The 24,482-nt window shown below is 37.9% G+C and overlaps 1 protein-coding gene across 8 annotated transcripts in view; it reads left to right on the forward strand.

Annotated features, from left to right (window-relative positions):
- Positions 1-24,482, forward strand: part of SK (small conductance calcium-activated potassium channel) — a 591,679-nt gene that overhangs the window by 380,297 nt on the left and 186,900 nt on the right. For all 8 annotated transcript variants that reach the window (XR_010952625.1, XR_010952626.1, XM_067782017.1 and 5 more), the window contains one exon: positions 19,520-19,655. Coding sequence is in view for 6 of the 8 variants with exons in the window: in XM_067782017.1 (XP_067638118.1) it covers positions 19,520-19,655 (136 nt within the window). In the remaining 2 variants the exon portion in view is untranslated. The remainder of the gene's footprint in view (positions 1-19,519; positions 19,656-24,482) is intronic.

The following is a 24,482-nucleotide window of genomic DNA, read 5'->3' on the forward strand; positions in this document are numbered from 1 at the left end:
TAAAACGAAAAAGATTTTTTGCAGGACAAGATAAAATGTATTTAAATTTTATGGAGTTTGCAGCTTTTCATAATTTTGTTGCAGCTAGTGATTCTGCACAATAAACACAAACTTTTCTTTTACCACCCTATGCAGAAATCGTCTCCCATTCCGCCATTATCAAAAAGTGGGTTTAAGCTAAATGCGGATGTTTTACCGCATCGTCGACGATCTCAGTTTATGCGCAAGTAATGGCGTTAATGGACTGAACTTTGTTGACCTTAAACATGTAGATAATGGGAAAGTTGTAAAGTATCGGGGAAAAGTATCGAGGAAAAGTATCGATACTCAGTACTTGGAAAAAAGCATCGAGTACGAAATACTCGAGTATTTTTTGTAAAAGTATCTATACTACTCACTCAGTAGTCGTATCGTTCTATCACTGGCCGCGATTTTTTCTTTTGAAGTTTTAGCGCATTATAATATTTAATAATCAATCTCAGAACAAAAGGAAATAAAAAACATCACAAAGTAAAATCATGAACCAAGTAACAGATTCCGCATTAAAAAATGAGAGAGCAAAAAATCATAGTTAGCTGTGAAATAAATTTTCTCGGCGTGACGTCACGCTTTTGACAACATGTTTATTGCTGACGCAGTGTTCACACTTTATTCCAATCGGAGTATTTTGCTCCGCTCTTACTTCTTACTACATTTTTTATCTCAAAGGTTTATTTGGGTCGAGTTGAAAACTAACTAGTATTACTACGTAATATATTTTGGTTCAAGCTTTTATTGTATATATAACAAATATCTTGTTACCTAGCAACCGTACCAAGGTGTCTCTGCCTTTGATTAGTTCGTTTGCGACCACAACCCAAAGATGGAGATCCAGAAAACCCACTGCTGCATACTCTTCTCACCTTTATTGGCCCACTGAATTGCTGCTCTGCTGTGACAATCCTGCTGCACAAAAAATTTTATAAATAGTATCATAAATAGTTTGACCTCCAATCCGGCTAAAGCTTTTTCAAAAAACTCGGCCGAGCATTAATAAGAGCTATTTTACTGTCAAGAAAAAATCCAACTCCATGGAGCTATCCAGCTGCATGTAGTTCCGTCTCTGCATTTGCACAGAAAGCCATGGAGATTTGTAGGGCTTTAAAGTGTCGATTGTCTATGCAAACTCGTTTGCTCGCTGAAGGTAACGGGCAACCCTCTTAAGGCAGCAGTCGGTGAGGAAACGAACTTAAATGCTTCTAACCAATGCATACAATCTAGCCAGAAGAAGTACTTAACGACCAGAGATGGATCAGTCGACACCATTGGCTACAGTGGGCTTCACTAAGCAGGCGAATTTAATCGAGGAACATAACTGCATAATGGCGAGCCTGATCTGACCCAGCATTAATGACAATAGAACTGTGTCCCTTCGCCGTTTAGGAGCGACTTTCTCTGATCCTACTGGTGGGACTGTAAATAGCCCGCTATCTAAGTGGGATACATGACTCACCATTGTGATTGGCCGCAAATGGCTTCTGCGGAAGTATCCCATTTCGATATGTCCAAGTAAACTAGAATTTGACAAAATATTTTGAATATTTTTTATGTTTGTAAATAAAAAATGAAATTTCTTTTTTTCTACTACAAAATAATCGAGTCCATTACAACATATTAAAAATTAAGATACTCCATAAAATTAGCACATAGCGCCATCGGCTGAAGAAGTAGTAAATCTGTTAATCTAAACAACCAAAAAAAAAACATTATATTATGAGTAAAAAGCTTCAGATTTCCACTGCTGACTTGACTGACTTGTCCATATGTTTGCCTAAATAATCGTCTATGGTCTTGTTTTTTCCTCGCAAATAACACCGGCATATAAGAGGACTAAATTATTCAAATTGGATGTTAAACTCAAGAACGTAACTATTATATCGGAAAGGAATAAAAATGCTTATTTTACCACTAAAAATGATAGGAGAGTTCAGGATTTTGTGCAAATGGTCTAGCATCATTATAGTTGAAAACAGGTGTAGTATTTTTCCACAATACATTAACAAAATACACGGCTATGCATTTGTTGAGTCATGGCATATACGCAACATCAAAAACCATAGTTTATTTTTTCAACATTGATTAGCAAATCAGCAACTGTCAAAATTAAACAAAATGTGAAAAAAAAATTTTAAGTAAAAAAGTTGTTCACAATCATGATTCAATTACTAGAGGTTTGTTCTCCAATGATGACATATGTAGCTTTGACACTCCCAAATTTAAAATTCTGGACGGGTTACTTTTACGAAGTAAGGAAAACAGGGAATAATTCAATCTCCTTCAGCGAAAATTGTAGTAGAAAAGTACTTTTAATAGTATATTAGCAGTGATAATAAATTTGTAAATGCCAACAGGTTTTGGGGGAAATAATTCATTTTCTACTAAATATTTTGTCTGTTAATATAGTTATGTTGGTTTTTACATTCTTTCAGAATTTGTTTAAAGAATGCCGTACGTCTGAATTTTATTCTAAAATACACTATCTCAAAACGTGTTTCAAAAACTTTCAATCTGAGTATAGGCTATATTAGGCTGTGTGAATAAAAAAATATACATGAATTTCTTTTTAAAGTTTTAACTTAAATTTTGAAGTATTTTCTTAATATTTGTGAAATTTAAAAAAAAAGCATTTGCTTATTCTCACCGCCGATTAATGCAATCTCCTTCATGTCCTATGCATCACATTTTCATGGGTGTTGTCTTTTTAAACGTACATATTTGGTCCTATTAAATGTATAATAAATAACACACATATACATTCTTACATACATATGTACATACGATATATATTTTTCTTATGAATACTTATTTTGATGCTTTTTAAGTAATATACATATACATACACACATACATACATACATATTACTTTTTCGCTTTACATTTAGCTTCAGTTAAATTATTTAATTACATATATTTAACAACAGGTTTTGAAAACACCTAAAAGCAATAATCATTAAAATATTAAGAACTACAAACACATGCTATCGACATTCTTAAAAGCGTTTGCAGCTAAAAAGGATAGCGGATTGACTAAACAAATTTTTTTTAATTAAATAAACTTCAAGATGTAATGATGCCATACATATTTTCGTTGAGACAAATAAACAACCAACCAACCAACGGACCAAACAATAATAATCAAATTACATAATAAGCAAAAATTGAGTTTATCCGAAAGCACGTGCTGCAACATTAACATAAATTATTTATTAACTATAACATATTTGCTGTTTATTTATTTTACATATTCAAATCCATTTCATAATTCATAATAAACGCAAGTAAATTAGCGCTATGGGTGCTTTAATATTACATCGAAATGTCAGTTTTCATTAATAAATTTCTTATTATCGTATAGAATGTGTCATTTATATATAAATGTAGCTATTTATTGTTTCATTGCAAATTCTCAATTAATTCAAATTATTAGTTTTTCATAAAAATCCAAAATTTACGCTCATACAGCGTTACAAAAGAATTCCACGGCTGAGTGGTATATCAAACTATTTCAGCGTCCAGTTCGAAAACGCACTGTTTAAGAATATTTTTCAAAAACATACTATTTCATATTTAGCTTCACGCCTAATGTCAAACTGTATTGTATTCAAGCTCAGATGTCATGTTTTTGAAACAAATTCTTAAATAGAACTTTTTCGAAACGGCAGCCTAGATAGGGTAATATTCCATTTAGCTGTCGAAATAATATCATAGATATATTTTAAATTAATTTTTGATTTACATAAATATCATGTAGAAGATTTTAAGTTTGTGCTACGCTAAAATTTTAGAAGTACTATCATGAAAAATAAGTATATACGAACATATATTTAATTGCTTATAGTTAAAATTCAAAACGTAAATTTTTTAGACTTATCAATATTACATATTGTATACATATAAATGTTTATGGAATTTTATATTTTAGCATGATCATTGTTGAAAATGCGAAAATTACTAATTCAGTTCTTATAACTTTTGTACATTGGAATGAATAATAATTAATTTTCTGGGTAGGATTAGTTTACTTTTATAAGGTATCATATGATAAATAGAAAAAAACGCGAAATTTATTAAAACTAATTTCAATGCAAATTACATATTATCGATTTCAATGTGATAAAGACACAAAAAACGCTTGAATACGATAAATTTGGTGCCATTTGCAGTCTACCTGTAAGGCATATATCTGGTTCTTAGCTGGTGCATTTTTAGTGCATTCGGTGCCATTACTAAGTAGTTTGCCCACAATCTTGTTTAACTATATGCTTTCAACTGGCGAATTTGACATAGCGATGTCTTTACATTGCTAAATCTTATTCTCAACATATTTCAGCAATTTTAGGTAGGGAAATAAGTAATTGTTATATCCGGACTTTTATTTCATATGTCCGAAAATAAAAGTTAAATGAGAACCTTAAATTTTAAAGGGTAAACTGGAATTCTAGGCCCTATAATATAGTCGTTCCTCTGCTTCCAAATGAAACAACTACTTTTTCATACAAAATCGTTCTAGTTTCAACAGAGAGCAGTGTATTAAATTTCAAGGCGATATCTCAATTGGATCAAGCTTTTTGAGGAAAAAATTGGGGCAAGTTTACTTTATATAGTATAATTATAGTAAAATGAGTTATGGTTTTTAAATGACAGATTTCTAGTATTATTAACAAAAATTATGAAGTGCCCCTACAGGTTAAAAATCCAGATCTTTACGGGAGAATCGATTGGTAAAAATCTTGTTTCATTTGGATAAGCCATTCCTTAGTTATTTTCGGACGTATAAAATCAAAGTCCGGATTTAATTGTTTTCATTTGTGGATTTTTTTTAAGTCTGAAAAATTAAAAGAGTGCGATCCCCGTGATCCCAGATACTTTCACCTCTGACAATTTTCTGACCCGGTCTTTTTCGACTCAAAAAAAAAACTATTAAAATAGGTCGCTGATTTTAAGTTTGTAAATGACTTTTTCATCGCGAGTAACTATTTTCTTTAAAAAATTGGCAGATATCGTTAAAAGCTTGACCTTTTTTCTTTGTAAATGGCATCAAAACTCGTTAGCTTCTTTTTAAACTCACGATATTGTCAGTTATGTGCCGTTTTGAGCTAAGGCGGCTCTAAAAATTAAGGGGCTACCTTTTAATATTAAAGATAAATGTAGTATGAATACTTAAATATAAGCAAACATGTTCTCTTAATTACTGCAAATAAAGTGTCCTAAATGCTATATTTTCCAAAATTATCACAGTTTATGTCTGTTTAAAAATTTTACTTGAATTACCATTATGGCCATTAGTGATGTTTGTGGTTGTGCAAATTTTAAGCGATCAGCTGTTATTTGCGCTACTTGTTAAGGTTTACAATGATGCATAGAACCTCACTCGAAATATGTAGACATCTAGATGTTGCAGTAAAAGCACCATATTCCGAAAAGCGGCAAATACAAACAGACATAACAGAATCGCTACTGGTGAAATAGGTGGTGGAACCTGAAAAATTCGTTTCCATAAGAAAATCAATGTCTATTTAGGCCAATCAGGGCTGTCATGGAATCCAAGTCGGTTTTGCGTTTTGTCGGAATTTTAAACTAATATTGATTTAAATTGGTGTCTTAAAACCATATTGATTTTCCTCTTTTCGAATGTAAATAAAAGCGATGTTCGAATCAGCTGTTTTGCAGTGTTATCGGTGCACCGGCAATTTTGATGTTAATTTTTTTGGCAAAATTTTATAAAATAATTGTTTTGTGCATCTAAACAGAAATAAACAAATTTCTTGACATCAAAATGACAACATCAGTTGTAGCATTTATGTTATTGGAAGAAGAAAGTTGCGAGAAAGTCAAAACGAAAATTTTGAGAGATCACAGAAATTCATTTGAGTTGTCAGAGACAGCGTAATTAAAAATATTTCTTAATGTGGGTAAATATTTATAGTGTGTTTGCAGTTATATTGCATACTATCGCATAAACAAAGAGGCTTTCCGAATGGTATTGGACACCATTGAAGGACGCTTAACTCTCTCCAAAGTTCTGCAAGTGCTGCAACTAGCAGACGTTACGATTTTTAGCTGAAGGATCCTATCAAAGATCAGTTGGGCAAGGATTTTAGCATGAGTGTAGGTAGAAGCACGGTGTCAACGATTTTAGATAATGTGCTTCGTGAAGCTTTTCGAATATCTGGATGTTTCTCCATAAATTCAATCAAAATACTGTTTTGCATGGAATTTTTAGGCTTTTCCCTATTAAGAATGAAAATATACATATGTAAATTTACATTTATTTTTATAAAACAAACCTTTATTTACTAACATTTTTAGAAAATATTCAACTGCAAGAGAAAAACAACTATGAAAAAATTAAATCTAACAGCAACAAACCAATCAGTTTCAGATAGCAAAATCGATATTATCGGATTCTGTGACACCTAAAACCGACACTAATTCCAATTCGAACATTAAACCGATAACATTGGATTTCATGACACCAAAGTAATTTTTTTGTCGTTTTTAAATCCGATTCCGACAACAGCCCTGACTAAATTTAGGCTATTTTTTTTTTGGTTCAGTGACGTCTTTTGGTGTTTAGATGACTAGACGTCTTTTGAAAAGACCATCAAACCATACATTTAAATATACGATCTATTTCAAAGCAGGGTTGCAAATTTAAGGCACTACATACCAGCGTATATTTGCAGAAAAACAAAAAACGAAACCTATCTTCACTTAAGTGTTTATTACAAATATGTTTGATTGCAGAATAATAAATAAAAATATTAGCGGCAAAAAGTTAATATTGAGAAAGTTTTTAAAATCGCAAAAATATTTCCTGGAGCTTCCGAAATCTCACAGGTGATGTATTTGTATATATAATTTTGCTTACATCTTTTTCGCTGTAGGAGATCTGCATACATTGAGGGAGTCCTGAAAAAATTAAGACGCCCGTATTTATATAATCACAATTTTAAGTACATAGAACATATGTATACATTTCACAAAACACAATTTACAAAACATAGGCTTTTCATTATATAATTTAGTTAACTTTTAGTTTGAAAACCAGTTTTCTCCAAATATATTATTTCTAGTTATCCTCTTTTTACTGAACCCATTCCGCACTCAACATTCCCTTTAGTAATCACATAAAGATAAGAATTTTCAATAAAAAATAGCATTTCATTTAGTAAAATATGAAGTATTGTCACATTTTCAAAAAAATCCTGTTTATTTGTTTGTACCAATTTTCATTCACCAATCAATCACCACTACTACTATAACTACTACTACTACCATCGCTACCGCTAAAACCATTGACCAAATGTATCGTGCGTACCGTTCATATTTAAAACGAAAGATTTCACGATGAGGAGCATGCGAATTTGCTAAACGCCATGTGGCTAACTGCCATAACATTCTTATGCGTTGGCTACGGCGACATTGTGCCCAACACATATTGTGGACGTGGTATAACACTTACCTGTGGCATGGTGGTAAGTATTCCGTCAAAATTGTAAAAAAAAACAAACAAGTTAGTTTAATGCGTCGAAAGATATCACTACAGAAGAATGATGAGACCAGCGATAAATCCTTGCAGAAATTTGATTAGTCAATAAGGGGGAAAATCTCAACCCAAAATTTAAAAAATTGTGATAAAACTTTATTTTATGTTATTGTTATATACTTAATTGTATAAGTTAACGTATTCATATATATTATGAATATAATAAAAACATAAGCCAATTATCGACACTGACAAATGGTTTGAAAGTTGGTTGGTTGTTTCTGCGTTTATGTGTATGTGTGCAGTATCTATATATGTATATAAATTTTATATATTATATTTTATGCAGAGAAAATCTATATTTTGCAATTTCGAATGGGGGTTTTACCCCACATGACTATTGTATTTAAAAATAAGCAAAATAAATAAACGGAACTTCGTCTTTACACAATAGTTATACGGGATCCTTTTCCCACTTCCTGTCATTTTCTTTCTCTATCTCCTCCTCCTTTTCTTTTTTTCGCAATCCCTGTTACTCAGCCATTCCCACTTTCTCCCTTTTTCACACTTTTTTATTCACACTCCCGCTCCTACCCCAACTCCTACTGCCACCATCTCGATGTATATTTACATATATCGAAATTATGCTTTTTCCACGACCATGCTTGCAAGATTACCAGGGTAGCAATCAAAGCTCGAGCTTCATGAATCAAAGTTACAACAGCTTCTTGAATTTATGCAAGAGTTTTCGTGCGGTCAGCAGCAGTAGATAAATTTGTTCAACAATGAGAATACACAACAATTTAGACATAATTTTTTTGAGTGGGTCAAGCCCACCATAAAATCAGTTTATGTCGTTTACATTTACATAACTCTTACACTGTTGCTCACAGAGTATATTAATTTTGTTCGCATAACGGTACCCCGTAGCGGCTTAAACTAATCGAGATAGATATCGACTTCTATATATCAAAATGAGAAAAAAGAAATTTATTTAGCCATGTCCGTCCATCTGTCCGTAAACACGATAACTTGAGCATATTTTGAGGTATCTTAATGAAATTTGTATGTAAGTTCCTTGTCACTCATCTCAGATCGCTATTTAAAGGAACGAAATCGGACTATAACCACGCCCCCTTTTTCGATATCGAAAATTTCGAAAAACCGAAAAAGTGCGATAATTCATTACTAAAGACGGATAAAGCGATATCGAACTTGGTAGGTGGGTTGACCTTATGACGCGTGGCACCGCCCGCTTTTAAAAGAATGTAATTTAAAAGTTTTGTAAGCTGTAATTTGGCAGCTGAGTATTTAATGTTCGGTTACACCCGAACTTAGCCTTCCTTACTTGTTTTCAATATATTTTGAAATCAGGAATTTTGAGTGTCGTTTTTATTCAACTGAGATTTTTCTAATGTAAAAATTTGTTGTATGGAATTAGCACCTTTACCAATAGCCTGTACTTGTAATTGATTGGATAACGGTAGTACCTAATGGCATCGAAATTATCAGCATCGAAAAATATTTTGATTTAGCCTTGTCCGCCCGTTTGCCCTTTAACTCGATAACTTGACTAAAAATTTAGATATCTTTACTTTGGTAAACTGCCTTTCCCGTGCACATAATAGATCTGTATTGAAAATGATATGATGAAGCGAAACGTATATAATAATAATAGAGAATTAGGCCCCAAGTTCGATCGGCTGCATGTTAAATTGCAGGAAGATTACATCACAATGGAGATTGTACGAGGTCACGAAATCAGTGGACAGGCGCACGCCGCAGGGAGGGGTGCTATCACCTCTGCTGTGGACGCTGGTCATCAACCAACTGCTCAGGCGATTCGATGAGGGACCCGTAAAACTTACAGCTTACGCAGATGACGTTGCAATTGTCATAAGTGGAAATGCCTTCCAACGATTAGTTCTTTGATGGATCGGGCGCTTCGGGATATTCATACCTGGGCATATAATGTCGGGTTGAAGGTCAATGCGGAGAAGACGGATATGGTCTTGTTTACAAAAAGGTACAAGGTCCGAACTTGGACCAGGCCTAAGTTAGGACGGGTGACCTTACAGGAGAAACCTTGCACAAAATATCTAGGAATCATCCTAGACAGTAAGCTGGCATGGAAGCTCAACGTGGAGGAGAGGGCGAAGAAGGCCTCAACGGCACTATATGCATATAAAACAATGCTGGGGTGTACGTGGAGCCTATCGCCCTCTCTTTCTCATTGGGTTTTTACAGCGATTTTAAGCCATATTCTATACTATGGAGTTCTTGTTTGGTGGAAAGCCACACAAAAAACAACATACCTTAAAAAAATAGAGGGGGTATGCAGACTATCGATGCTTAGCATTACGGGAGCCCTGAAATCAACCCCGACGGCTGCACTGTATACCATTCTGCACATTCCACCTGTAGACCTGGTAGCAAAGAACAAAGCATTAACGACCGCAACCAGGCTCGGTGCTTCGGGCAGCTTGAGCGCCGAACATATGGCCGTAGCAGTATAGCGTCATCAATCACAAGACGAACAGACTACCTGATTCCCTATCTGTGTTTCGAGGGAGATCTTAAGGCCACAATAGAGGTGGACGGTTGGCGCAAGTGTGCGCAAATGGCGGACGAGGCGATACATGTGTACACCAATGGTTCCAAAGTAGTGGAAGGAGTAGGGTCTGCGGTATACTGCGCTGATCCGAAAATAAGCAGATCCTACAGGCTGCCGGATTACTGTAGCGTTTTCCAAGCGGAAATATTAGCCGTAACCAAAGCAGTAGAAACCCTGGAAGAGAATAGCTTAAGCTGCAACAGTGTTAACTTTTATATTGACAGCCAAGCAGCAATTAAGGCAATAATCTCGCATAGCACAGCATCTAAATGTGTGTTAGAGTATAAGCAGTCTCTGGAGAGAATCGGGACAGGGAGAAGCATACATCTATATTGGGTCCCGGGGCATATGGGAATAGATGGGAATGAAAAAGCGGACGAACTAGCTAAAAATGGCGCATCCCTTGAAGCTTGCTCCGTAGACATCCCAATTAGATTGGGGGAGATTAAGCGAAGGCGAGAGGTGCACATGATCGACCAAGCGGGAAAGACGTGGCTTCAAGCGCGGGGCTTTAAAGTGTCTAAGATTATGTATAGGCCTTACAACCTTAGACTAACACAGTTGCTTCTATCATTAAAAAGAGAAGACTGTAGACTCATGACGGGTATTCTGACTGGACACTGCCTTCTGGTTTCACATGTCTTTAAGTTAGGCCTGGTCAGTGATAGCAGATGTAGGAAGTGCGGGTTGGAAGAGGAAACGATCGAGCACGTTCTGGTCTCGTGCCCTGCACTTGCTAGGCTAATACTCCATATATTAGGAGTGATACAGCTGTCAGATCTAGAAGCAGCAAGTAGCTTAGGTCCTAGGAAGTTTCTAGTATTTGCCAAGAGGACGGAGTTATTTTATAACATAGGTCCTGGTTTTTGATAGGGTTTTTCAGTTTGGTCGTTAAAACAAACTTCTGGTAACACTACGGACTCAATCAGTCTATGTGAGGTTCTCATAGACCGGCCAGTTCAACCTAACCTAACCTAACGTGGGGCTTATCGCCCTCTCTTTCTCATTGGGTTTTTACAGCGATTGGAAGCCCTATTCTATACTATGGAGTTCTTGTTTCGTGGAAAGCCACGCAAAAAACAACATACCTCAAAAAATTAAAGAGGGCATGCAGACTATCGATGCTTAGCATTACGGGAGCCCTGAAAACAACCCCGACTGCTGCTTTGTATGCCCTTCTGCTTATTCTACCTGTAGACCTAGTAGCAAATAACATAGCATTAACAACTGCAACCAGGCTCGGTGCCTCGGGCAGCTTGAGCGCCGACCATATGGCCATAGTAGTATAGCGTCATCAATCACAAGACGAATAGACTACCTGGTTCCCTATCTGCGCTTCGAGGGAGATCTTAAGGCCACAATAGAGGTGGACGGTTGGCGCAAGGGTGTGCAAATGGCGGACGAGGCGATACATGTTCCAATTAGACTAGGCGAGATTAAGCGAAGGCGAGAGGTGCACATGATCGACCAAGCGGGAAAGGCGTGGGTTCAAGCGCGGGGCTGTAAAGTGTCGAAGATTATGTGTAGGTCTTACAACCTTAGACTAACAAAGTTGCTTCTATCATTAAAAAGAGAGGACTGTATACTCATGACGGGTATTCTGACTGGACACTGCCTTCTGGCGTCACATGCCTTAAAAATAGGCTTGGTCAGTGGTAGCAGATATAGGAAGTGCGGGTTGGAAGAGGAAACGATCGAGCACGTTCTGTGCTCGTGCCCTGCACTTGCCAGGCTAAGACTCCAGCTATTAGGAGTGATACAGCTGTCAGATCTAGAAGCAGCAAGTCGCTTAAGTCCTAGGAACCTTCTAGTAGTTGCCAAGAGGACGGAGTTATTTTATAAAATAGGTCGTGGTTTTTAATAGGGTTTTTCAGTTTGGTCGTTAAAACAAACTTCTGGTAACTCTACGGACTCAATCAGTCTATGTGAGATACGCGTAGACCGGCCAGTTCAACCTAACCTAACCTAGGCCCCAAGTAAACTAGAGTAAATTTCCAAACGAGAATTCGGACCTAGCTTCTCTTCCAATTTACGTCGTGCTCCTTTTAATTTTTCCTACAAATTGGTGGAACTGGTCTTACATGTTTTACGCTGACTCCTAACGGCATTTGCAGGAGAGATGAACTTTCACTGTGAAATTTTCCATGGCAGAAATATACTTGAAATCACTGCGGAGGGGAAACTCTGCTTAGAAAAAGTTTTTTAATTGAGAAAACATGTTTTTTAATTTTTGAAGTTGCTTTGCCCGGCGTTTGCACCACAATTTTTGGACGAGGTGGAGCACGCTACGCTATATAGCATAGGGGAAATCGAAATTTCAAAAGTGAATTGCACACGTGTCCCGTAAAAACAATTTATTATTAAACACAATTTAAAGACGACAAAAAATGTGTACGATTTATCCCGTACCAACCGTGGAATGCGGTTTCTGTTAAGAGCGGGTTTAACATTATCAACAACGCTGGGTGCTTCAACGCTGCCTTCTTTTAAGACGCAGACGACTTCCCTCTAGAGTCTGAGCACTCCCTGAACATTGGTTACCAGCTCGCCCCTTTTCATTCTGGCAGCAATTTGACCCGGGTTTGAAACCTTCGGTCTTTCGCCGAATTTTCGGTAATATTTCAAATTTTTCCTATACTCTCTGCCGTGTTTTTGGAACAGCATGTAGCTTTATGGATCTTTAAATGTTTAAACTTTGAGCTGGATATGAAAATATGTCGGGAAATAGCGAAGTCGATCGTCCTCACTACATTTATTATTATCTGAAATTGCATAGACAGGAACGGATCAGCAATTCTAACATAAACTTTTGTTATATCGTTTGACACGATTTTTCTGGTTGACTTAGTAGTATACAAAACAAGCAAGGAAGGCTAAGTTCTGGTGTAACCGAACATTACATACTCAGCTGAGAGCTATGGAGACAAAATAAGGGAGAATCAACATGTAGGAAAATTAACCAAGGATAACCCTGAAATGTGTTTGTATGACATGTTTATCAAATGGAAGGTATTAAAGAGTATTTTAAGAGGGAGTGGGCCATAGTTCTATAGGTGGACGCCATAAAGGTAGACCAGGGCTGACTCTAGATTTTTTTTGTACGATATGGGTATCAAATGAAAGGTGTTAATGATTATTTTAAAAGGGAGTGGCCCTTAGTTCTATAGGTGGACGCCTTTTCGAGATATCGCCGTAAAGGTGGACCTGGGGTGACTCTAGAATTTGTTTGTACGACATGGGTATCAAATGAAAGTGGTTAATGAGTATTTTAAAAGGGAGTGGGCCTTAGTTCTATAGGTGGACGCCGTTTCGAGATATCGCCATAAAGGTGGACCTGGGGTGACTCTAGAATTTGTTTGTACGACATGGGTATCAAATGAAAGTGGTTAATGAGTATTTTTAAAGGGAGTGGGCCTTAGTTTTATAGGTGGACGCCTTTTCGAGATAACGTTATAAAGGTGGGCCAGGGGTGACTCTAGAATTTGTTTGTACGATATAGGTATCAAATGAAAAATCTTAATGAGTATTTGAAAAAGGAGTGAGCCTTAGTTCTATAGGTGGACGCCTTTTCGAGATATCGCCATAAAGGTGGACTAGGTAGAATGCTTTTGTACAATATGGGTATCAAACGAAAGGTTTTAGTGAGTATATTAAAAAGGGAGCGGGCCTTAGTTCTATGGTAGAATGCGTTTGTACAATATGGGTATCCAACGAAAGGTGTTAATGAGTTTTTGTTAAAGGGAGTGGGCCTTAGTTCTATAGGTGGACGCTTTTACGAGATATCTCCATAAAGGTGGACCAGGGGTGACTTTAGAATTTGTTTGTACCATATGGGTATCAAATGCAAAATGTTAATGAGTATTTTAAGAAGGAGTGGGCCTTAGTTCTATATGTGGACGCCCTTTCGAGATATTGCCATAAAGGTGGACCAGGGGTGACTAGAATGGGTTTGTACTATATAGGTATCAAACGAAAGGTGATAATGAAATATCGCCATAAAGGTGGACCAGGGGTGACTCTATAATGTGTTTGTACGATATGGGTATTAAATTAAAGGTATTAATGAGGGTTTTAAAAGGCAGTGGTGGTAGTTGTATTTGTGAAGACGTTTTCGAGATATCGACCAAAATGTGGACCAGGGTGAACCAGAACAGCATCTGCCGGGTACCGCTAATTTATTTATATATGTAATACCACGAATAGTATTCCTGCCAAGATTCCAAGGGCTTTTGATTTCGCCCTGCAGACATTTTTCATTTTCTTCTACTTAATATGGTAGGTGTCACACCCATTTTACAAAGTTTTTTTCTAAAGTTATATTTTGCGTCAATAAACCAATCCAATTACAATGTTTCATCCCTTTTTTCATATTTGGTATAGAATTATAGCATTTTTTTCATTTTTCGTAATTTTCGATATCGAAAAAGTGGGCGTGGTCATAGTCGGATTTCGGCCATTTTTTATACCAATACAAAGTGAGTTCAGATAAGTATGTGAACTGCGTTTAGTAAAGATATATAGATTTTTGCTCAAGTTATCGTGTTAACGGCCGAGCGGAAGGACAGACGGTGGACTGTGTATAAAAACTGGGCGTGGCTTCAACCGATTTCGCCCTTTTTCACAGAAAACAGTTATCGTCATAGAATCTAGGTTAGGTTAGGTTAGGTTGCAAGGCCTGAGCTGAACACTATGGTAACAGCTCACTACTTAGGCCACCAATGGACCCTTTGTAACACCCTATACGGTCTCAAAAGAGGATCCCTACCCTGCCTAAAGCGGGTCAAACCACCTCGTGGAAATTTTAAATTTTGCCAGAGTCTTTACTTCATAGCAAGAGACCTCAGCGAGGTCATGTAGAAAAGGTATACCAAGGATAGCCATCCTTCGCCTACTAAGCGCTGAACAGTGACAGAGAAGGTGCTGGACGCTTTCTTCCTCTTGTGTACGTCTGCAGCTGCGACAATAGTCGAAGGTCGTTACCCCCATTCTAGCACCATGCGTGCCTATTAAGCAATGCCCTGTTAGAACCCTTATCAGTGACGATAGAACTGATTTGTTTAAAATCAGAAGCGCTTCTGTACACCCCTTGTCATATGAGGGCCAGGTTTGCCTGGATGTCTCACACGATGATATGGCTGACCATAGTCCATTTGCGATTCTTATAGTGCTTGTGTTCACACGAAGCCTGAAAGTGGCCATGTGAATGCCTACCGAATCATTTCCCGGAAGGATATCGTCGGTGGTGTCTCTTCTGGCCAGCTCGTCTGCTCTGCAATTGCCTTCGATATCTCTGTGCCCAGGTACCCATATAAGGCTGATACTGAAGTGCTGAGCCATCTCGTTAAGAGATCTTCGGCATTCAGTGATCGACTTTGCGTTGTCGACGAATGAGTCCAGGGCCTTTAAGGCGCCTGGCTGTCTGAGAAAATAAACACCCGTTTACCATCCTTAGGCATAGACCCTAGATGGTTCACAGCCCTGTGTATCGCCAGCATTTCCGCTTGGTAAACACTACAGTAATCTGGTAGGCGAAAAGAGACCTCTAGACCCAGATCCGGCGAAAAGAGGCCTGCTCCCACCTTCCCGTCAAGCTTAGAACCATCCGTGAATATGTTGATGGCACCCGGTACCGTATGTTGTCTGGTATTCCAGTCCTGTCGCGATGGTATATATATACTATAATTTTTAACGAAGACGTTTTTTGGCATGCAGAAGTCAGTGCGCACCGGTATTGGGACTGGGGCGCTCGTGCCCAGGATTGCTGCGTGTCCACTAGATCCATTTGACCAGAGATCTGTTTCCCTTATGCGTAGAGCGGCGATGACCCCTATTTCCTTCGCCTCCAGGTCAAGAGGTGGAAGGTATAGCATTGTGTTGAGTGCTTCAGTTGTAGTGGAGCCGAGAGCCCCGGTGATGCAGAGCTCCGAACTCCTTTGCACCTTTTGAAGCGTCTTAAGATAGGTAGTTTTAGCTAGTTCAGGCCACCAGACCAAGGCACCATAAAGAAGAATCGGGCGCACAATGGCTGTATAAATCCAGTATGTCACCTTGGGGGAGAATCCCCAGGAGGTGCCAATTGCCCTCTAGCAGGTGAACAGCGCTGCTGCTGCCTTCTTGCATCGCTCCACTATATCGTCAATCCATAATAGCTTCCTATCCAGAATTACTCCCAAATACTTGACCCGGTCGCTAAACGCTAAAAACGTACCCCCAATTCTTGGCGGTGTTAGATTTGGTACCTTGTACCTCCTCGTGAAGAGGACAAGATCGGTTTTATCCGGGTTGACTTCCAAGCCTGTGGCTCTGGCCCAGTGCGAATTTTTGGATAGTGCCCCTTCCATTAGGTTGCAAAGAGTTTCGGAAATTTCCCCCGCATGGTGACGCAGATGTCATCTGCATACGCGATCACTTGGTGACCTTCTGATTCCATAAGGCGGAGTAGTTGGTTGACGATAACCACCCAAAGTAGCGGAGAGAGAACACCCTGCGGAGTGCCTCTGCCGACCGGTCTGCGGATCACGCATCCACCTAGCTCAATTTTAATCTGCCTACGCGTAAGCAGATTGTATATAAACTCCACCAGGCACGCGTCCACCCCCAGATCGGTCAGCGCCGAGGTGACGACCTCCGGGAGAACGTTGTTGAAGGCACCCGCTATATCTAGAAATGCCACCAATGTGTATTCCTTGAGGTCTAGTGACCTTTCGATAGCGGATACCAGTGAGTGCAAGGCCGTGTCAGTTGACCTGCCCTTAGTATAGGGATGCTGTGCTTGCGAAAGAAGCGACGGCTCAATCATCCTCCTGATGTGGTCCTCTAGAAGTCTTTCGAGCGCTTTAAGTAGAAAAGAAGATGAGCTTATAGGCCTATAATCATTTGGTTTAGAGTGGGAGGGTTTCCCTGCCTCGGGGATAAAGACCACGTTGACTTCCCTCCACGATACTGGTACGTAATTGAGCCTAAGACAACCTATAAACATCCCGTTAATCCAGGGCCTTATAAGTTCGGCAGTATACTGGAGCTGAGCCGGAAAAATTCCATCCGGCCCCGGCGATTTATTGGGCTTGAAGGTCTGTAAAGCTTAATCTATCCTTTTATCATCTGTGATTTCGCTTATCAGCTGATCATTAGGTGACCCTCCGCTGACAATACTTGAAACACGCCCGTACTTGCTGGGAAGTGCGTATCCATTAGCAAGTTTATGGTTTCAGCGCTGGAGTCCGTCCAGTGCCCATCCGGCTTTTGGACGTAACGTAGCTGAGTTAGAGATTTCGATAGCACCTTCCTTAACCGGGAGGCCGCGGATGTGGATTCAATCCTGCCGCAGAAATCCCTCCAGGAGGATCGCTTTCCATTCCGGATTGATTTTTTATATATATTTATTTTCGCTTTATAAGCAGCCCATAAGGATTCATGTCCATCATGCTTTGCTTTATTAAAGGCCGCCCTACATGACTTCCTAAGTTTATCAAGATCAGACGACCACCATGGTGGTTTGTGAGTTTCCAAAACCTTTTTATCCGGGCAAGCCCTATCTAAAGCATTCCTGCAATTTTGACTGAAGTTATTTACAAACACGTCTAGCAGCTCCTCCTCGCTTTCTGGGACTCGTACCTCCTCAGACAGCTTTTTACCTATAATCTTCTTATAGTAGCCCCAGTTAGTTCTTCTAATATTTTGTATGTACTTAGGACTTGCGTGCGCCTGCGATATAGAAAAACTTATATATCTATGGTCAGAAAAGGAGTGCTCCTTTAGAACTCTCCATGAAACGATCAGGTCACTGAAAGAGTCTGTGGCCAGTGTTATGTCAAGGACCTCTTCGCGGTTCCTCGTAATGAAAGTGGGATAATTTCCCCTATTACATATACTCAGATTAGTGCCTAACAGATAGTTAAATAGAGACTCGCCTCGTAGAATCTAAGCCTCTACCAAACTTCACAAGAATTGGTAAATTTTTGTTCGACTTATGGCATTAAAAGTATCCTAGACAAATTAAATGAAAAAGGGCGGAGGATTGGTAAAGTTTTGTTCGACTTATGGCATTAAAAGTATCCTAGACAAATTAAATGAAAAAGGGCGGAGCCACGCCCATTTTGAAAAATATCTTTTATTTTTGTAATTTGCTGCACCATATCATTACTGGGGTTGAATGTTGACATAATTTACTTATATACTGTAAAGATATTAAATTTTTTGTTAAAATTTCACTTTAAAAAAAATTTTTTTTTTTAAGAGATTAAGATTTAAGATTTTGCTAATTTTTATTAAGCATACATATAGTAATAGGAGTAATGTTCCTGCCAAATTTCATCATGATATCTTCAACGACTGCCAAATTACAGCTGCAAAACTTTGAAATCACCTTCTTTTAAAAGTTGGCGGTGCCACGCCCATTGTCCAAAATTTTACTAATTTATCGCACTTCTTCGGTTTTTCGAAAATTTCGATATCGAAAAAGTGGGCGTGGTTATAGTCCGATATCGTTCATTTTAAATAGCAATCTGAGATGAGTGCCCAGGAACCTACATACCAAATTTCATCAAGATATCTCAAAATTTACTCAAGTTATCGTGTTAACGGACGGACGGACGGACGGATATGGCTCAATCAAAACTTTTTTCGATAGTGATGATTTTGATATATGGAAGTCTATATCTATCTCGATTCCTTTATACCTGTACAACCAACCGTTATCCAATCAAAGTTAATATACTCTGTGAGCTCTGCTCAACTGAGTATAACAAGTCGCTAAGCCTAAGTGGCCCTGTGTGAAATGGAAAACTTGATTATTTCATCAAATAAAATTGTGATTCGATTAAGTTTTTGTGTGAAATTGGTACAAGACATGTTCGTGCTATGTACATATATGTATGCATATATATGAATTGCTATGTATAGAAGTAAATGGATTTTTTTATTTTTTTACACAACTTTTCTTAATAAAAATAAAGCCGTTATAAGTATATATAAAGTACATATATATAAAGTAAATAAGTATCAATATATAAAACGAAAAGTTATTATACATATGTAGATATATTTATGTAGATAAAATTTCATTTATTCCAAGCAAATTGTTTATGCGAAATATTTCAATGAATAAATGTTAAAAATTATGCAAATGTTCTAAATACTTGTGCTAAACTTTGTTCTCAACGACATTATATATACATTCCTACATACATATATATAAACATTCAAAAAGTTAAAGCATACTCGTATGAAAATCGATCGCATCACTTAAAAAGTAATTTAAAAAAAGTAACTATTCATACATATTTTACTTGTTTAAGTTTTATTCCCACTGTTGCGAAGAGTCCAAAAAAACGAACTTCTATTTTATGTATGTAAATGTGTATCTACAATTTGTACAGGTTCCATGACGAAGAACATGCTAATCTTTTAAATTCAATGTGGCTGATAGCAATAACATTTTTAAGTGTCGGTTTCGGTGATATTGTACCAAACACGTATTGTGGACGAGGTATTGCCGTTAGTACAGGAATTATGGTGAGTGTCGAAAACTAAACGAAAATTTGTACAAAGTTGGACAAATGCGCAGTGCTAAACAGAAAACAGCACAGCTCAAGTTCTTTTAATCATTGTTCAAAGCAATTAAACAATCGGCAAAACGAAAAACACTATTTGAATCAGTAATAATGAAAAAAGTTCCAACGATATAAGATTACCTATATTTAAAAAAACTGGAAAGCTTAGTTCGCCTTTTTTATACGACTTTTAAATTTTGCTATAATTTCGGAAATTACGGTTTTAATAAATTTAATTCTGCGTTTGGTTCTTATGATTATAAACATTAAATTTGAAGCGGCTTTACTGCAATATTACCATTTTCATAAACATTTTATTGATGGACTTAGAAAAACATCCACCTATCATATTTCGTTTTGTGAAAATGATGTCGGCGAATTTTTTTATCCAAAAAATATTCGCCTTATAGTTAATGCCATAGGCGAATTTTTTTATTTTGAATCTATAAGACCCTTTTGCAGAACGAAAAGTTAACTTTTCCTCTTATAGGTTACTACATATGAGGGGTTAAACTAATACATATTTGAAAATTTGCTAAGAGAAAAAAGGGAACTTTCCATTATCAAGTGGCCCTTATAATATTATGAAAATGTCACATTCTTTTGAGAACGCTATGTTTGTCCAGCGTTTCTCGAGTCGCCCTCTAAAATTAGAGATTCAAGAAGAGGGGTACTTTGTTATCTAATCTTCCTCTAATCTTTACCTAACTGGGTTTTATATCAGCCCTAAATTCAGGCGCACTGTTGAAATAGACATCTTTGAAATTCCGAAACTATATGTCAAAAGCTGCTTAAAGTGAAATAAAAATCAATAACAATATTTTGCGAAAAATACTTTCCCTCTATCGAGAACTGACGAATGGTGACTAACTTATGCAAATGAAACTTACAAGTGGACTTGTCTTACAACGATTAAAATTTGTTAAAGTTTTCGCAACATAATTGTTACACTGCCCACATTAAAAATACTATTATTTAAGTATTTTAAGTCGAAATTTGGCAAAAAGTGTTAACTTTTCAATAAAGACGAAGCATGTCTAGGACATTGGAAACAATCCTGTTTCGGCGTTGTGCCATCTTCAGTGTAAGTTTTCGTTTCTCCAAAAGCTGCGAAACCGGTGTTGTACCATCTTCTGTCTAACGTAGAATTGCACCGATGATGATACATCACCGAAACCGGATTTTTCTTAAAACAACATTGTTCAAGATGGGCACACTGAATATTTAGTCGGAACACACTCGTTTTTGCAGCGAAGAAAATGGCCGCAGTCCCGTAGGAAATTTGCCATCGGGAAGCTGTTCATGTAACAGACAGCTGACGATTTCTCCTTTCGGTTCTCACATCTGCTCACTGAGAGCCATCCAAGACCTGAAGATATGAGCACATTTGTCACTCTCTGCTTACCATTGCAAACTGTGATTTTTTGCTAATTTAGGATGCCAAAGTCACAAAAATTTAAGCTTTCCCAAAACTGTCACGTTTTATTAGGTCATGTAACAATTTTCCGAGAAAGTGCTCAAAATTTACAAAACCATTAATTTTAAGGGCTCAACGCGACTTATTTATTATGCATGCAAAGAGTAGCTAGGAATTTCTGAGTTTGACGACGCACTGTGTTTCACGCACAACAATAAATGCTGAACTTTGTTTTGTTTTTTTTTTTCGTCCAATGTGTCACTTTTTCTGTAGGAAACAGTGCACAATCAATTACATGTGGAAAATCCCATTTGTATGTGAGGTTAGGTCCATAGTGTTACCAGAAGTTTGTTTAACGACCAAACTGCGAAACCCTTTCAAAACCCAGGAGCTATGTTATTAAATAATCCCGTCGTCTTGTAAAATAGTAAAGTTTTCTAGGACATATGCTACGTTCTTCTTCTAGATCTGAAAGCTTTATCACTCCTAAAGCCGGAGTGTTAGCCTGCCAAGCAAGGGTCATGAGCAGAAAACGAGCTCGATCGTTTCCTTTCACAATCCGGCCTTCCTATATCTGCTATCACTGACTATGCCGAGTTTAAAAGCAGTTCCCAGTCAGAATACTCGTCATGACTCTACAGTCTTCTCTTTTTAATGATAAAGTATCTTCGTCAGTCTAACATTTTAAGGCCTACACATCGAACGTTTTATTGTTAACAGATGCAAGTCAAAAACATCATATTTCCAGACCTTATGATACCCCAAAATAACCGTCTAGTGAGACTATGATCACATTTATAGAATACTTAAAGTTCCATAGCTGTCTTTGAATCTCATTTTTAAATTGAAACTGTATGAAAAAATATAATTTTATTTACGTCTCCTCAAAAAATTTAGGTCCTCATTCTCTATTACGAAACGAACATTCATTACGCCTCATAGATGAAACGCTAGTGTATTTGCACTATGTTAAACGATGGAAACATATTGTCACGGATATTACCACCCCTAAGTTATCCCATCACTAAGGCGATGCTAAGGCCATGCAAAGCAGTATTTACGTTAATAATCAAATCAAGTATACACATATATAAGGCAGCCCAGAGAGATGTCACACACAGATGCATTTACTTAAAAGGCTATGTGCGCGCGAGAGACTGTTAACTACAAACATTCACATCAATAATTCAATCTTTATGTATCTACATAAACGAATAAATAATTGCGTCTACACATATGTACGTATACGAGCAGCGGAGCGGCAATGCACAAACACATGCATATATCTTATCTCAGTGGTCACAAGAGAGGGCAATAATTTGTGCACGTAGTTGTGGCTGGCGATTTTGTAGCCGAAACAACTAGTAACTTCTGGAAATCGAAGAGCCTAGAAGTATGCAGCGTAAACTATAAAAGCAGTGCAGGCGAGTAAGAAGTAATTCAGTTTGATTTGAGATTTGGATTAAGCGCTATCTAGCGAGCTATAGCAGTATTATTTTGAATAGTAGAGTTTCATTTGAGCTGTAAATCAGTTTGGTTAATAAGCAAGATATTCGTTGCAAAGTATAAGTGTTATTGTGAAGTACTTGAATAAAGGCCATTTTGCATTATTACATATTGGAGTTATTTATTCAACAGTTTAGCGATACGAACTTAGCAGAGGGTTGCAAATAAGAGGATTTGCAAGAAAATTCGTTACAATTGGTGTCAGAAGAGGAATTGTTGAATAAATTCCAGAGGACAACAAGGACATGGCAAAGTTCAGTGAATTGAAGATCCAGCAACTGAAGAGGGAGTTGGAGAGCCGTGGATTGAATACAAGCGGCGTTAAACTTGAACTTCAGGCACGGCTACGAGAGGCAATGGAAGCAGAAGGAATTGATGTGGACGAGTATGTATTTTATCCTGATGAGGAGGAGACAACAGCAAAAATTGAAGAGAAAAATGAAACACCGCAGACAATGGCGAACACAGACCTGAACATGATATTGGCTGCAATATCGGCACAAATGTCCGAAATGTCATCACAAATATCTACCAACATGTCATCACAATTAGAATCACAGGAGACACGTATAACATCCAAGATGGAAAATCAAATGGAAGAATAGAAGACACATATTGCAGAAATATCGTCAGAAATAACATCAAAGATTGAAGCACAAGAAACGCGTATTTCAGAAATCTCGGCACAAATTTCAGGGCAGATATCATCTCAGATCTCTACACAACTTGAAGAGCAGGAAGTCCGTATATCATCAAAGCTGGAAGCACAGGATACAAAAATCGCGCAATTTCAGGCAGAAGTCGATGATTTGAAGGGTCGTATGGAGCAGTTACAACTAAATCGCCCAGCTGTTTCAGCAAGTAATCCAAAGGTAAAAACACCATCCTTTGACGGTTCTGTTCCTTTTCAGGTCTTTAAGCTACAGTTTGAGAAGACCGCAGCAGTGAACCAATGGAATGCTGAAGATAAAGTTGCTGCACTGTTCGTGGCATTGAAGGGGCCAGCAGCCGAAATCCTACAGATGATTCCCGAAGGAGAGCGGAACAACTATGAAGCATTGATGGCCGCTGTCGAGAGACGTTACGGAAGCGAGCATAGGAAACAGATATTCCAAATTGAGTTGCAAAACCGTCACCAAAGAGCGAATGAGACTTTGCAGGAGTTTGCCTCGGATGTTGAAAGGTTGGCTCATCTCGCAAATGCGGACGCACCCGTGGAATACACCGAGAGGGTAAAAATCCAGAGTTTTATAAATGGCATACGGGACGTGGAAACGAAGCGAGCTACATACGCAAACCCAAAGCACACATTTGCTGAAACGGTATCACATGCATTGACTCAGGAAACTGCCTCCCTATTAAGTAAACCAGCATATAAGGCTCATCGTGTAGAAGTAGAAAGGCCAGAATGGGTAGACAAAATTTTGGAAGCACTGAAGGGATCACAACAGAAAAATGCCGGAGTTATTAAGTGTTTCAAGTGCGGCAACCCAGGTCATATTGCACGACATTGCAGCACCGGTCCGAATAGCTCCAACAATGTGGGTGGCCGTAAACGCAGAGCTGAAGGAGATGAGCAAATCTCCAAGTCCACTCAATCGTTAAACTAAAGCGAGTCAGCCGCAAGGGGCGACATCTGGCTCCCTCAATTGAATGCCCCATAATCTCTATCTCACAAATTGGAAGAAGGTCAAACAATCTTACTGTCGGAGGACATGTGGATGGAAAGGAACGTTTACTGACTGTAGATACGGGTGCATCTCATTCCATCATTCGAGCGGATTTAGTCAACAAGAAGATAACACCATTGCATGGAGCAAGATTGCGTACAGCCACTGGAGAAGACAGCACGGTTCTAGGAGAAGT

Source organism: Eurosta solidaginis, chromosome 4 (assembly GCF_040869045.1).
Source record: "Eurosta solidaginis isolate ZX-2024a chromosome 4, ASM4086904v1, whole genome shotgun sequence".
Lineage (NCBI taxonomy): Eukaryota > Metazoa > Arthropoda > Insecta > Diptera > Tephritidae > Eurosta > Eurosta solidaginis.